Source organism: Gymnoscopelus braueri (genome assembly GCF_963280865.1).
Source record: "Gymnoscopelus braueri genome assembly, chromosome: 12".
NCBI lineage: Eukaryota > Metazoa > Chordata > Actinopteri > Myctophiformes > Myctophidae > Gymnoscopelus > Gymnoscopelus braueri.
Genome location: NC_137614.1, coordinates 19,690,275 through 19,706,226, shown reverse-complemented (window position 1 = coordinate 19,706,226; position 15,952 = coordinate 19,690,275). Strand labels below are relative to the sequence as shown.

General features: G+C 40.0%; 1 protein-coding gene across 2 annotated transcripts; it reads left to right on the top strand.

Annotated features, from left to right (window-relative positions):
• The first annotated feature begins 179 nt into the window (after positions 1-179).
• Positions 180-15,908, top strand: bpifcl (BPI fold containing family C, like). 2 transcript variants are annotated; one of them, XM_080443502.1, is made up of 16 exons: positions 180-308; positions 1,393-1,518; positions 1,787-1,898; positions 3,633-3,764; positions 4,230-4,385; positions 4,498-4,555; positions 5,053-5,113; positions 5,217-5,308; positions 5,963-6,139; positions 11,809-11,868; positions 12,283-12,453; positions 13,037-13,104; positions 13,201-13,243; positions 13,360-13,420; positions 13,790-13,866; positions 14,653-15,907. In XM_080443502.1, the coding sequence occupies exons 2-16, from the start codon at positions 1,419-1,421 to the stop codon at positions 14,737-14,739; spliced, it is 1,455 nt and encodes a 484-aa protein (XP_080299628.1). In that variant the 5' UTR covers positions 180-308; positions 1,393-1,418; the 3' UTR covers positions 14,740-15,907. The 2 variants fall into 2 exon arrangements, with proteins under 2 accessions (XP_080299628.1, XP_080299629.1); XM_080443503.1 differs by having other exon boundaries at positions 252-308; positions 1,407-1,518; positions 14,653-15,908.
• Positions 15,909-15,952: the final 44 nt, after the last annotated feature.

Here is a 15,952-nt window from a genome sequence, read left to right as displayed (position 1 = left end):
CTCGTGATTGTAGCTACACCCATCCCAAAATCAGACACATTCAGCTCAGCTGTGTGCTGAATGATACTGCTCTCTTGAGGCGTTCTTATTATGGAGCACACTGTAAAATTCTGAGTGTTAATTTAACTCCTAAAGTGTACAAAATGGACCTGAAATGATTTGACTGTGTAGGCGAGTTTCACTTCTGCAGTCAAAACAGTCAGGAGACCAAAGTCTACAGCATATAAATCATGTCCAAGAGGGAAGTTGGGTCACACACCAGGCTCTCAAGATCAAACGACATTCACTTGGACTTGACAGAAAGCCTGGTAAATATGTTTTTTATTTCATTTCAGACTAACCAGATTGTTTCTGTATCTCGGTGTAGCCTATATAGGCCTGTGTGTTGTTGTTTTTGTATTAAATCAAATGACTTCAGTGCTTTAAATATAGAAAATAATAGCCTATTTTGGAGTGATGCTGAACTTAAGCAGACAAATTTGGCCATTATCCATCTGGGCATGATATAAATCCAAATATTCAAATGGTAAAGTCTTTGACGAATGTTGGAAAGCTGTGAATAAGCATTTCATTAGCTTTTTTTGTTTGCATCTGTAGCATTTGCTAAAAACTGTTTTGGAGATGTGCACACACCATGTCTAGTGCATTTTGTAAAAGTCAAAATGTTGTTAATCATCTTCATTAGTTGCTTGTCCCTGAATGGGGGACTGTGTGTGTGTGTGTGTGTGTGTGTGTGTGTGTGTGTGTGTGTGCTTCCAGTGAGTGCTTATCTTATCAGCTAAAATTCAGACATTCTACAGATTGTTTGCTTCCAATTTTGGCACAACAGTCTGCAGATGGTTCTTCCTGTTTAAGAATGATAAGGTTTGGTGAGATGATGATCAGTGAGGAAGAACTTGTGTGGCCTGCATATCTGACCCTAACCGTATCAAACACCTGATTGAATTGGAATGCCACACATTAAATGGCCTTCTGCAAACTGTTGTCACAAAATTGTAAGCACACAATTGTCTACAATGTAATTGTAGTTGATTCCATTCACTAGAACAAAGGGCACAAATTAGAAACACTAAAGGGTGTACACGGACCTTTATTGATCTTGGGTGTCCACTGTGATTTGGTCGTATCTACCCTGAAAATACGCATATTTATACAGCAAAAATCGACTTGAAGATGACAGGGTGAAATAGACAGGGAAAAATGAGACGGGATATATTGAGATATATTGGCAGAATCTGCTTAGTTTGTGTTGGTTCATGTGCCGAAATTGTGCTTTTGAGACTTGTTCCACCATGCAGATGAGAATCGGCTCGCTAGCCTGGATCCAACGAGACGCACGCACGCACACACACACACATGAAATGAGTATGTGATGACTTTGAAAGCGCTCAGTCCTTCTACTCTAGGTGACCTGCAGGATGCTGCCATCCTTGATATTCATGCTGATGCTCGCTACCTATTGTAATGGAGAAAATCCTGCCATACAAGTCACTTTGACCAACAAAGGACTTCAGTATGGTAAGCAAATATCAAATACAGGTAGTAGACTTTGTCCATTCAGTCCAATGTCATACATTCCAATAAAACAAAACGCATCATTGGGTCAGATATAGCCTGATTACTGATCAAATCAAACAGAGTTGGGTCAAGGCCAGGGTGGGTGAGTTGATTATGCTTCCTTTGAATATACAGCAGCAGAATTCACTCTCAGAAGAGAGCATAATCAGTACCTCCAAAAGTCCAAAATGGTTCTATTTACCATTTCTCCTTGTATTTTATACCCAAGGGAGTCATATAGGTGCAGGATGGATGCAGGAGAAGCTGGTTGGAATGACCTTCCCAACCATCAAGGGTCAAATCGACACCGTTGTGGGATCTGTAGCATACCAACTTGTCCAGTAGGTCTTTTTTTATTGGATGCAATTTGTTTAAAATGTATTGGAACAATAGCCAAGTCAGATAATATAGTTGTACAGTATCTACCGTATTTGGCCAATCACATGGGTCACTATAGCTCAACAATCAAACTGAAATCCCAGATGGACTTTAGAGCTACTGTGAAACACTTTTTGAGCTCACATTCTGGAATGAAACAAGTTCTAGTTTCATGTCAAAGTTTAAGTTCCTACAGTATACGGAGAAAGAAATTGAGTTCTACCCAACGTTATGTGTTATTGGCTATTCTGAAGTTCCTGCTTCTTGTCAAATGGGGAAGTATATACAGCTCTATACCTCTAAGCAAGAGTTGCTTCTCACTTTATGCCCCAAAGCCATATTTAAGTTTCACTTCCACTGAACAGTAAGTCATTTAGTGGTGTACATTCACAGAAAATGGCCTGAAAATGAAATGATAGGTTACCTGCCAAAGTGGCTGGTATTAGGCTGGTGGCAAGTGCTAAAAGGATCCCTGGCTAATACGCCTAATATGCCTAATATAATATATAATTGTATTTATTTTAGAAATAGTTAATCTTTTACTCAAGGGGGACAATGCCTGTCGCAAGTTGATGATGTCATTTGTCCATGTGTGGTCCAACCCTATGGAATTTATGGAATGCATGTGCTAATAAAAAACAACTTAATGCTTCCTAAGGTTAATATGAGCATCAAAACAATATTCTAAATATGTTTTATTTGCACATGTATTCCATACATGCCATGGGCTGGACCACAGATGGACATCATCAACTTGCGATCAAATGACATCATCAACTTGCGACTGGCGTTGTCCCCTTTGAGTGTTACTGAAATAAATACAATGTGTTTTGTTTTCAATTCATAATTTTAGTTATAGAGGGCAATTATGATGTATTAAGGCATATAAGACTTATTAGCCAGGGATCCTTTTAGCCACTTTAACCCTCATGGTGTCCCTATTTTGGACCTGTCATTAGGCAAAAATGTTCCAAAATGTTCCAAAAGTTCTCTTTTCAAAATGGTAAATCTACAAGCTCCTGACGTGTTGTGAGCGGTAAGATTGGCTATTTAAAAAACAATTGGCATGTCATTATATGTGAAAATGTTTGAAAATCTCACCCTGGCTGCAGGGCCTGGAGTATGTAATTCCAGACAGTGTGGGAAATCAGCTAAGATCGTGTTTGAGTTGGAAAAAGCTGCATACCATGGCACATAATTAGATTTCTAGCCACAGACAGTATGAGTCATTCATGGGTCTTCAACAGGATGTCCGGGAGTCCTCAGATTTACTTGGGGTCTACCAAATATATATATGATATAATAGGACCTCAAGGTCGTAACAACATTTATTAATTCATTAATAAATAGATTTATTTATTTAAAGTAATTGTCTGAAAACACACATGAACCTAAATTCAACAAGTGTAAACAAACAAAAAACATTTGTGCTGCATATTGCTGTCAAAGAAACAAAATCGAAGCTGCAGCACCACTTGAAGACAACCCAAGTTCAATGGCAACACAATTGTATCCAATATAGCCGGGGTCCCGGGGTCATCTCTCTCTCTCGGCTAAGGGGTCCTTGGCCTGAAAAACATTGAGCACCCCTGCAAAATATCAAAGAGCGCAGTACTGCATAAAAAAATGACAGCAACACAAATGTTGAATCACAACACCTCTTTAAACCTGTCTTTTGATCTCTCCCCACTCCCCAGCACCACTGTGACTCAGTGTGATTTTCCAGAACCATCTATAGAGTTCTACAAGGATGTCACAGGATTCAAGGCTTCCCTCTCTGGCCTTAGTGTCGCTCTAAAAGGCTATTGGTCGATGCGCTATCATTATCTGTAAGTAATCATAATAATCAGGTTGCGTTGGCTTGCCTATGTTGCTCTGGCATTTATGCATGCACCAAAATCATTACATAACATATGTATAATATTTATGTGCAAGGAAATCTGCATTTCGAAAATAATTAAAAATTACCTTCATAATTGCCTCTTTTACTTCTTAACCACTTAAAGCCAAAAGGATATACTTAGTTGACCAGGATCCCCCAGGGCAGGGGTTATCTTTGATCCCCTTCTTTTTTCCCCATCACACCAAATTCCTAACCAAAATAGCCTATCTATAAGCTTGAGCTTTTAGATATGCCATTTTCACAGAATGTTCGCACCAAAATAGGCATACTAGGTTTCATATGGTTAAGTGTAATTTCAAAATGGATGCTGACGGTATAAATCTAATGTGCTTACTTACCATCAAAGGTCTAGCCAGCCTGTTGATATGTGTTGGTTTATGTGCATTTCCAGTCTTCTCGGTGGACCATTCAAGCTGGCAGTATTTAATCTGGATGTGACCTCTATAGCTGAGTTGGGGAGGGATGCTGATGGACGCCTCAACATCTCCAGCGTAAGCTGCAATGCTACCGTTGGAGGTGCAAAAATGGCCTTCTATGGTCGGACCAGGTAAAAAGGCTGGATAGACAGACATGCATACCATATCAATAAATAAGAGTGTGTCTTCCTAGAAATCATACTAATGTCACATGTATAAACCTTTCCTCTCTGTCATGCATAGTTGGGTTGTCCGGCATATTGTGGACCTTAATAAAATCAGAGGCGAAATAGAAAAGAAAGTGAGTACTGACCCATGAATTCCATTTTGATTCAATATATGGGGGGAGATGATGGCCGAGTGGTTAGGGTGCATACCATAGGTTCTGATGCTATAGGTTCAATTCCCGAGCCAGGCGGACCCTTGCTGCATGACTCTCTCCCTGTTTCCTGTCAATCTCCACTGTACTATCAAATAAAAGCAGGAAAGCCCCCCCATTAAAAAAACCTATATATATGTAGTATATAGGTCAGAGTTTGGTCAGTTTTGAATGGTGTATACTTTCATGTTGAACAGCAAGACTTATCCTCGGGTGGTATTCAATCAAGTGAACACAAGCCACCATACTACACTATAGACACCTGAAGAGACAACAGGGATTTTTTTTTAAAAAGCGCAGTAAAACCTGACTACATTCTCACAGCTGACAAATGAAATAAATGCAACCACATTAAATAAATGTTGATAAATGCTAAATCTGATTTAATGTACATTGGGTGAATGATTATTCTGTCCCAGATCTGCCCAGCAGTAAAGCAGCACATTGTGGACTTGGAGCACCATCTACAGGATATTAATGGTAGTGAAGCAAATGGCATTCAATATACTGTATGAGTACTTTTCACCTATGCACAATTTGTATTCAGTTGCATTCTGTTCTGTTCTTTTCTGCTTATTTACAGTCTCATTCAAGGTGAATCAAGATCTGGCTGTGGACATGGCTCTCACCGACTTACCTCTCATGAATACTTCAAGTCTGAGACTTGATCTAAAGGTAAAGATATCTCACTAATACAGAGAGTTGATGGTTAAGATGGTTGAGCTCTGTTCCATTTGCATGTTCTAGCAACTTCCTTTCCTCTCTGCATGGCCAGGTTTGAGCTCCCTCAAGCTATTTCAGACACATTTCAATTTCATATCTACTTGTTAGGCATATAACTGAAGCTTGGACACCATGGTTACTATACCTAACATATACCTATTATAACATACAGTTACAAGTAAAACAGTTTATCGACAACATCAATATTGATGTTTTATCTATACGGCTGAGTGCTGTGATCTTTAATAGAAACTCCCTGGCATTCTCTCACTCCATGTTTTACAATGCTCTGCATTTACCCATCCTATTATTCTTGCACATATTATGTGCAAATGTACAAGTACCACATCATTAACAACATGAATGCTTTCAGTGTCTCGATATTGTATTTTACATATTGTACATTATATCACTCATATTGGAGAACGCAGAACTGTTCAGCCCTACTACAGTTATTACTACTCACACTATGCTGTCTTGAAAATCCGGCTAGAGGCCATTCACTACCAGTAGGCCTGGCACCTTGCATTAAAGTTTTGGGATTATGATCATGACCATGTTTTCAAACCTTATATGTACCTGATGCACATGCCTTGTTAATTAAAGGGAGAGTTCTACAGTATCAAACACCGTGAGAACCCTCCCTTCAAGGCTCAGCCATTTACACTACCAGAGCAGCAAGCCTACATGCTGTCAGTTGGCCTATCTGAGTTCACAGCCAACACTGCCTCCTATGGCTACTACTCAGCTGGACGACTGCAGGTCGTCATCAACGACAGCATGGTGAGTATGGACGGATGATTGGGAGGATATATACATACAGACAGATGGGTGGATGGATGAAAATTTCAAGAAAAGCTTTAAATTATTTGGGAAAATTTCTATTTATACAGCAATGCATTGGTATTAAAAAGAACATGTACTTTGCACTTTTGAATACTTAAGTATTTTTAACAACTAGAATCATTATTTGTGTGTGTGTGTGTGTGTGTGTGTGTGTGTGTGTGTACGCACGAGTGGGGGAGACCAGCATAAATGACAGGTGGGGATGAAACATGTTGTGGCCACCTTGAGTTTGTGTGACACACAAGAGCTGCCTGCAGCAACCTCATAAGTTCTACACTTCACATTTAATATCCAACAGCCAATAGTGTGAACAATAAATCAATGCCCATTTATTGTACACTACCGCACGCACGCGCACACACATAAACACACAAAATATTACAATCTAATTTGCAGAGGATGGGGCTTTTTTATGTCACAATAATACAGTAAACTGTGGGCTGCAATGCTAAGTTTGAGCAGAGTGGAGCTGTTCATGGTACTGAGTGGTGCTGTGGACAGGTGAGCTCTGTCTTTGGTTCTGCAACACAGGAGCCGTGAGCTGTCAATGGTGCTGAGCATAGATATATATATATATATATAAAGGCTAGATGGCTCAAGGGGGCGTCGCAAGCGTAGCTCAACCGCGGCCATCTTGCAACAGTCATTCATAACATTATGTCTATGGTGCATGTACTTTGAAATAACCATAGCGTGCTCAATTTTCATCCGATTTTCAAACGGTTTGGTGTTTTGTAAACACCAAAGATGTAGTTATGATACTGCATACTTATAATTATAATCATATATATTTTTTTAAATAACATTAAATATGCAGTATCATAAATACATCTTTGGTGTTTACAACACACCAAACCGTTTGAAAATCCGATGAAAATTGAGCACGCTATGGTTATTTCAAAGTATATGCACCATAGACATAATGTTATGAATGACCGTCCCAAGATGGCCGCCATGTGGCTACGTCGTACTCCATTGGCCAGCAGCGCGGGTGAGTCATCTAGCCTTTATATATATCTATAGTAGAGCGGATAGTAGGAACAATCGTTCACTTTGTGATACAAGCGTGAAAATTGGCATGAACATTCCTTTAGGTCAACTCTTTGACTTTTTTAATCGAGCCACTCAAAAATCCAAGATGGCGGCCATTTTTCAAGATGGCCGATACCTTAGTGGGCAGTTAAGTGATATGATGGTTTATTTGGTGATACAAGCATGAAAATTGGCATGAGCAGTCTCTGTGGGTCACTTGACAATAGGCCACCCACAGCTACTTGAAATTTCAAGATGGCGGCCATTTTTCAAGATGGCCAACACTTTAGTGGAGCATTTAAGTTATATAATGGTTCATTTGGTGATACAAGCATGAAAATTGGCATGAGCAGTCTCTGTGGGTCACTTGACAATAAGCCACCCACAGCTACTTGAAATGTCAAGATGGCGGCCATTTTTCAAGATGGCCACCACCTTAGTGGACTAGTTAAGCTTAAGAAATCATTTAGTTGGTGATACAAGCATGAAAATTGCCATGAGCCGTCTCAAAAGGTCATTTGACAAGAAACCGCCCACAGCCACTTGAAATTTCAAGATGTCAATCTTTAAATGATACCTTTTCTCATAGAAATGTATTGGGTTCCTCAAAAAGCTCTGTCAAGAGAGGTTGTTTGACTGTGTTTTGTCTGACTCCTCGCCCACGACCTGTCCAGTTTGGTAAGACCTGTCAGGAGTTGCCTGCCACCGGCATAGCTCTCAGGGTTCACTGAGGTAGGCCTAAACAAGCTCCCTTACCACGACAAGGTAACAGTCACAAGGGAGGATATATATATATATATATATATATATATTGTTTTTTTTAAACTAACAGCCATTACATGTGTCAAATAAATACTAAGGGGTGGGGATACAAAAAATAAGATGAATAAATTAGCACAGTTGTGGTGCTGATAAGCACAGTTGTGGTGCTGAACGGACAGTGCTCCAAAATTATGAGTAATGGCTAATACTGAATGGCAATAGCCACGGAACCATGACAAACGATACTAAGGAACTAAACTGAAAATGTGCTTCACTGTTAGATATGGCAGTGGAAGGCAGTGGAAGCAATGTTACAAAGTAACAACTGAAAATTACACAGTAATAGACTAGATAAAAAGTAAAACATGATGCGTCGATGTGACGAGGGGAAGCCGAGCCATAGGCCTCCACTTGAAAACACAGAGGACAACAGGGAATAACTCTGGCAAAATAAACATGCAAATAGGTTCTAGCAGGGGCAACTACATAGGCATGTGAAACTGAGTCCATATCTGAAGCAGTTACACCTTCCAGTACATGCCTTGGAGCACCCACATTTGGTCAACTCCCAACAACTCTCCGCAATAGGTGGAAGTGGAGTCCAGAAGACTTTCCACTTCTCGTCCTGTTCCACCCATCCCCAGTCAGATGGGCTCGGCATTTGTGGATGTCGCTTCAATGCCTGTCCCCACACGTATCCAGCCTCATAAGAAGCATGTTTGGCATGCTCTTTGAGTGCTGCTTGAGTTGGTGGGATCAAGTCATATTGTCTTTGCTTTCTGGCAAAGAGATCAAGCCTGGCCTCGTTCACAGTTGTGACATCGCTGGACCGGTCATACATTAGATCTTATTGGCCTCTTGACATGGATATCTTTGGTATCTTCAGTGTCTCCAGCAGATGTAGATGCTCTCTTTTGGGCCCTTTCCAGCTCTGTGTTGTTGAACCTAAGTTTACAGCTTGAATTATATTTTGCTCTGTTTCTTGTCGATGTGCTTTCTATGCCATCACCTTCATCTAGTCGGGTTGGACTAAGTAAGATAGGCAGAGCATTGATCTTATGAAATAATGGAACATTTCTTGCAATGGTATCATAACCAGTACGATCGTGCTCTCTGTTGAATAAACTCGGCTGAATGAGTTTTTCCTTGGTGACCTGCTGAAAAATTAAACATCTGTCCCAGTTAGTTTTCACAACTGTTATGATGGCTTCTGCCATGTCTGCAGCATAGGCAGAGGCCGAGGGTTTATCCTTTTACCACCTTTTACCAAGCACTTTGATGTATGGGATACAACTAAGTTCATGCCTTAACCCTACACTTAGTTCGATCGTTCATCCAATGCCATTTAAATCCTGAGCGATCTGTACACCATCCGGTTAACTAAAACCCCATTAACCTTGGCTCGGCTCTCCCGTGCTGGCACAACCTGTCAATTCAGGTGCGGCTATCTAACTGTTTTGGGGTAAATTAGACAGCATTTGGGATACCAACTTTCAATTAGCTGACATTGAACCCCACTCTGAGTTTAACAGCAGTGATATATCACCAGTGTGCCCTGGTAGTGCAGATATTCACTCTTATCTAATCTATCTATGATCAACAAATCAACACAACTATATTGTGATGTGTTAAAAGTTGTTCTTTAGCATAATAATAATAATCGTATAATCGTCCTTAATGAAAAAAAACATACATTTCTATGAGAAAATGTATCTTTTGAGGATCCAGGGGGCGGCCATCTTGAAAATAGAAATGTAAAGTGGCTGGGAGTGTTTTCTTGTCAAGCAACCCTTAGAGACTGCTCATGCCAAATTTAATGCTTGTATCACCAAATAAACCATTATATAACTTAATTGCTCCACTAAAGTGTTGGCCATCTTGAAAAATGGCCGCCATCTTGAAATTTCAAGTAGCTGTGGGTGGCCTATTTTCAAGTGACCCACAGAGACTGCTCATGCCGATTTTCATGCTTGTATCACCAAATAAACCATCATATCACTTAACTGCCCACTAAGATGTCGGCCATCTTGAAAAATGGCCGCCATCTTTGATTTTCAAGTGGCTCGATTAAAAAAATCGATAAATGACCTCTAAAGATGATCTGTACCAAGTTTCACGCTTGTATCACCAAGTGAACGATTCTCCCAAAATATTGCTTTTAGCCGCTGCACTACTATGGTGTTGAGTAGCACACTGAACCACATGAACTGTCCATGGTGCTGAGTAGTACGGTGGACAGGTGAGTTCTAAACCACAGGAGCTGTGAGCTGTCCATGGTGCTGAGTAGTGCTTGTTTGTGTCTCCTGGTATGACATTAAAAACATGACAGTCTTTTAGTTTTTTCCAATCCTCATTTCAGCGTTTAATGTGGACTTGATGATTGGTCACAACTGTCCGTGTTACAGTTAACAATAACTAACTGCAGTCATAGAGAATAGATGCATTAGAGATGCATAACAGATAACCCTGCATTTAATCATGCATGTGTTAGTTACAGGAATGATGCATGATGGGAAACATACCAACAAGACGTGCAGTTGCATCCAGCAATGGCGTGGCCTCCCTGTCCACTCTTGAACTATCGATAGCAATTTTCTGTTTGTGAATGAAGCCTCACAAATCCCAATGCAAATCCCACTAAAACCAAACTATACAGGGCTGGCTGCTTGTGTGAATGTCTTAGAATTAGAAAATTAGAAAATTTAAATGGGAGTGCAAAGTGCTTCACATGAACAATGTTCAATGACACTCTGAAAATAACTTTTTACATGCATAGATTTTCAATTCCAATCCAACTTTAACACTCCTCATGTTGCAGAATCTACTTTTGAAGAGACATATTTACACAGATATTATACATACAGTACATACAGGTAAACCCTGTTCTAGACGGTATGTCCAAAGGCTTAGCCAGCTAGCTAGCTATAATGTCCTGTAGTTATTAAGAATTCAGGAAAAAAACATACTAAGGAAATTATCTGGTAGACTTCTCTCATCCTTCCATCATTAGTTATAGCTATTTTATGCTAAACCGATTAGTGACAGCTAACTTAGTTAGTTGGCAGAAGATCATATGAACCAACCAACAGCTGTTCCATGGCTATTGGCTAGTTTGATTAAGGCCTTGGTGGACAGTCAGTCCTTCAAGGAATCAATAATTATGTAAACAAGCAATCCACCCATTATCTTTCCATCCATCCATTTGACCATCTGTCAATCAATCCATCTATCCATTCCTCAAGACCAACAGTCATTTTATTTGAAGTGCATGTGCAGTGGTGGAAAGTAACTATGTACATTTACTCAAGTACTCTATTTAAGTACAAGTTTGAGGTACTTTTACTTTAAGTCAGTGTTTCAATTTTCGAATGTTTCATACCTCTACTCCACCACATCTCAGAGGCAAATATTATATTATTATTATAAAACACACATTGACCACTTTGGCTTTCAAAAATAGCTGATCTACAAGCTCATAACGTGTCATGATGTGTGAGGTGTTGTATGCTTGTAGATAAGCTATTTTCAAAAACAAAACATTTTGTCAAATTATTTTTGGTGCATGTTCCCCCCAGAATAGGCATGCTAAAGATGGTTAAGTATATTTTGATGCCAATACTTTCATATTTTGACTCAAGTACATTTTTGAATACAGGCCTTTTACTTAGTAAAAATGATTAGTATTTTTACATTGTGGTATTGCTACTTTTACTTAAGTAAAATATCTGAGTACTTCTTCCACCACTGCATGTTTCCGTCTGAAGTTACAGCAACATGCTTTACCTCAGCCGTTTCTTTACCATCCATCTCAGTTACCTCCCAGCTGTCCTTTCCACCTCAACACCAGCTCCTTTGGGCTACTCATTCCTCAGGTAAGACATTGTATCTGTTAGTAGAACTTATTGACCGGACTCATTAAATGGGACAGTAAACAATTTTGACATGAGCTGCTAAACTAGAAGAAAACTAACAAAACAAACCAGAATTATACATAAAACTGTTATTTTGTATGTATGCTGCTCATCACTGACAATAATCTACATTTGGGGGGATAAATAATACTGCTTACACCAGAACTCTAATTATCAATGTTGTATTATTACTGTAGGAAGACATACGTGAACTACAGACGGCTGTACAGACGTACTGAGATTTAGCAATAGTGCTTGGTGTAAACAACCCTTTATACTGTAAAAGGCATCTCCCTCGCTGTCAATTCTCCAGCATGGTGGATGTTTCCAACAACTGTCAAAACTGTAAAATGCTGTTGTTTATTGTTTACCTAGCTTCCCAAGCTGTTTCCAGGTCTACTGATGGAACTGCAAGTGCAGGCAAGGGAGTCACCCAGCTTCACTTTCCACCCTGGCTCTATTAAACTGGACCTGTTAAACTGGACTATTAAGGCCTCTGCAATCCAGCTCAATGCAACCCGTACCCCGCTGTTCACACTCAATGTTGTGAGTACTCACGCATTATGTGTGATTGAAATTAATGAAAATGTTGTCTTTTTTGTCAAGCTTTGAAGTGATGTAAAACCTAGTTTGTAATGATTATTTGTCCACCAGAGGGTCCTGAAAACGTTAAAACAAACTTGAAATGAAAAACACTAGCGGATATCACAAATGAAAGCCCATGAGCCACATGGCTCAGCTATACACACCTCTAGGTTGCAGCCATGTCCTTATCCTTATTAACCACATAAGAATGGAAAGCACATTGTCATTCAAAGCACAGCAGTTACAGTGGGCAGATAACAGGCACGCATGCGTGCGCACACACGCATGCAGGAACGCATGCACACACAAACACACAAAGGAACGCATGTACACACAGTGGGCAGATAACAGGGGCGGGCGGGGGGGCGCGCGCGCGCGCACAGTCGCACACACACACACCTGAAGTTGGCCTGATACAGATTAGAGTACATATTTTGAAGAAGATGGTGTTCATGTGATTATATAGAGTGGTCTACAACATAAACAATACTGTATGATCTTCCGTGGATCATTTAATGCAAACTTCTGTTCATTTCATTTGCAGGACTCTGAATTCAGTGGTAAGGCATGGATCGACAGTGGGAAACTCAAGGGCTCCATAGCAATGGACAGGTAAGCAACAACATGGCAAAATCTTTTACATTTTGAGTCTATATTTGAGTCTTTTCACATGCTCACAGTAACACTGCTGTCTTTTTGCAAACGCAGTTTAAACTTGACACTGGCATCAAGTGAAGTGGGACCATTTCAGGTTTGTCAGAAATACATCACAATCCAAATAGATCCTGAAAGCAGGGCTAAACTGTAACTACAGCACATAGATTGAGTTGTTTTAAATAGTGAGTGTAACTTAATGTCACCTTACAGACAGCTGTGTTGGAAAACCTTGCCAAGATGGTTCTAATGCCTTTCTTGACTCAAGTGAATGGTGAGTCTTACCTTTACTAAATAGACTTTAAATAAAATTGTGTTCATAGTAGCATGCTATGTATACTGTAACCTTGGTGTATGGTCTCTGTTTGTAAGTTAAATGGAGGTTTGCTAGTCATAGTCAATAAAACAATACTGATTCAGGGAGATCGGAATTACTGGGGCGTCTAGTCAGAACTATGTATTACATGATGTTTCTACTGGGCTTAGTTGAGGGACTATACCATCACTGTTACAAAGACCTGTTAAAGGAAGCTGCAATACCAGAACACTATCTGCACACAAGTATTATCCCATATATGAGTACGCCTTTTTACATTGTGCTTTTAACTCTATATTTGACATGACCTGTAATTGTCTGTTTTAGAAAAACTGGCCAGTGGGTTTGTTTTACCCAGCAAGCCGTATGCAAAGTTGGTCAACCCTGTTCTGAAGATACAGGAGGTTTGTATCCTCTTTTAGAATCTCTACCTTTTTCTCTCTCACACATGCACACACCTCCAAAAGATACATGCGCACATGGAATGCAAGTCAAGGTAAACACAAACGTTCTGGTTCGCATCTCCTCTCTATACATGTTTTAACCACTTAAGCCATATACTGTACACTGTGTCCTACGACTAATAGCGAAAATAGCAGATCTACAAGCTCACAAGCTCAAGCTTGAAATCTTGTATTTTTGAAAATTGTGGAAATGCAGAAATCTTTGTTAAATTCTGGAAATCTTTTGCCTAACATGCACAAAATAGGGATGCCAGGTTGAGAGTGGTTAATTCATGCCTGGACAGTCATAAATGTGATGCGAAAGGGCAGATTTGCGTTCGGACAGATTTGAGTAAAAAGGAGAATGAAGTGAATTGTGGGTCAATTCAGTGGGTCAATCAGTTGATGTTTGAAGAACATGACCACAACATCCTGAGTTCAGTTTCGGCCCAAGGGCCTATGTTGCATGCCATTCCTCCCCTCTTCTCTTACTTAACTTTCTGTACCGCCCCTCTCCTATTTGTACAACAGGCCTATCATTTCGGACGGTATGTAGCTGTATCTATCAATGCGTTTACGTTATTTGTATTTTTATACAGCAGACGCCATGTGTCACAGACAAATGTCCTAGGGGTCATTGCATTTGATCTAATCATACTGTATCTTTTCTCAGTAGAGCAGAAACACCTAATAGTACTACTGTAAGTAAATTTAAGTGGGCTCACTCTTCTCTTCTTGCCCTAACAGGGGTTTATTGGCCTCTCATCGGATGCTGAGCTGTCGCCCTGTCAGAGAGACAGGAACCAAATGACGACGATGTACTGGACTTTATAATCCTGGTGCATTTGTAGACATGGTAGCCGTTTATCACATTAGACCCATTCTTCTTTTTGCAGATTGCTTATCCTAATTAACTTTATAATCAGCTGTTGTTCTCTGCTTAGTCTGGGTGTCGAGACTTAAATTGCTTTAAGTTTTTGGCCCATGCAGGGCTGTAAACTTTTCAGAATTCTATTCATCAGTTAATAATTACAATCATGGAAGGAAAAACAATGAAATATGTGGGTGGGGCGGTGGTTCTGGGGGTCCTCCCTCAGCAACCTATAACAGAGTAGATGTAATTCCTTGTATTCTGGTGTCTGTAGTCTGGTGTCTTTTAACAGGGAGTTTGATAAGACTTTACTAGCACGGGAACATTAAGGGTACATTTTGTAATTTCATCCATTCAAAGGCTAATGACTGAAGCAATTAAAGAGCCATCTTTAATAAGTAATAACCACTAATTGTTTACTTAAAAGGTTATGATTGCATGCATGTAATTACAATTTATCACATCATATGGAGTGTGTGTATACTGTATGTGGGAATGGAGGGTATTCACAGTATTATAGGCTTACATAAAGTGCCTAGAATGGTCATATGGTGCACCTTGACTGGAATATTTCATATTAAACAGCCAGAGAACGTTTTTGGCCAACCGGACATTTATTTGTCAAAATGGGGGGCATTAGGGTACAATATGGGACTTGGCTGTTTGGCTAGCATAGATTAACTCATTACTATTGGTAATGACTTGCATCATCCTCTTTGACATTCCATGTTGTCTAATGGAGCAAAACTTAACACAGAGGCTGTCTCCGAAATCAGCCCATATTCACTATAGGTGAAGAGGGGGTGCACTTTTCAAAGGGGTGCCATCTATCAGCTTCAAATCTATAGACACCTGGAGAGACAACAGGAAGAAAATAAGAGCAGACCATAGAGTGAGTGCATAACATGGCATACACCCCAGACAGTGCATGCTCATACTGTAGCTGACACACATCATTAAATTAATGCAGCCACATTAAATACATGTTGATAGATGCAAAAAATACACAAGCACCTCTGCAGGTTTAATGTACAGAACATATTGTCCTGTCCCAGATCTGAGCAGCAGTAGTGCAGCTGTAGACTTGGAGTATGCTACCCTCTGTAGGAAATGGAAGGTAGTGCAGTTTCATACAAGTCAAGACCTGGCTGTGGACATAAAGGGCTCTGAACAAGA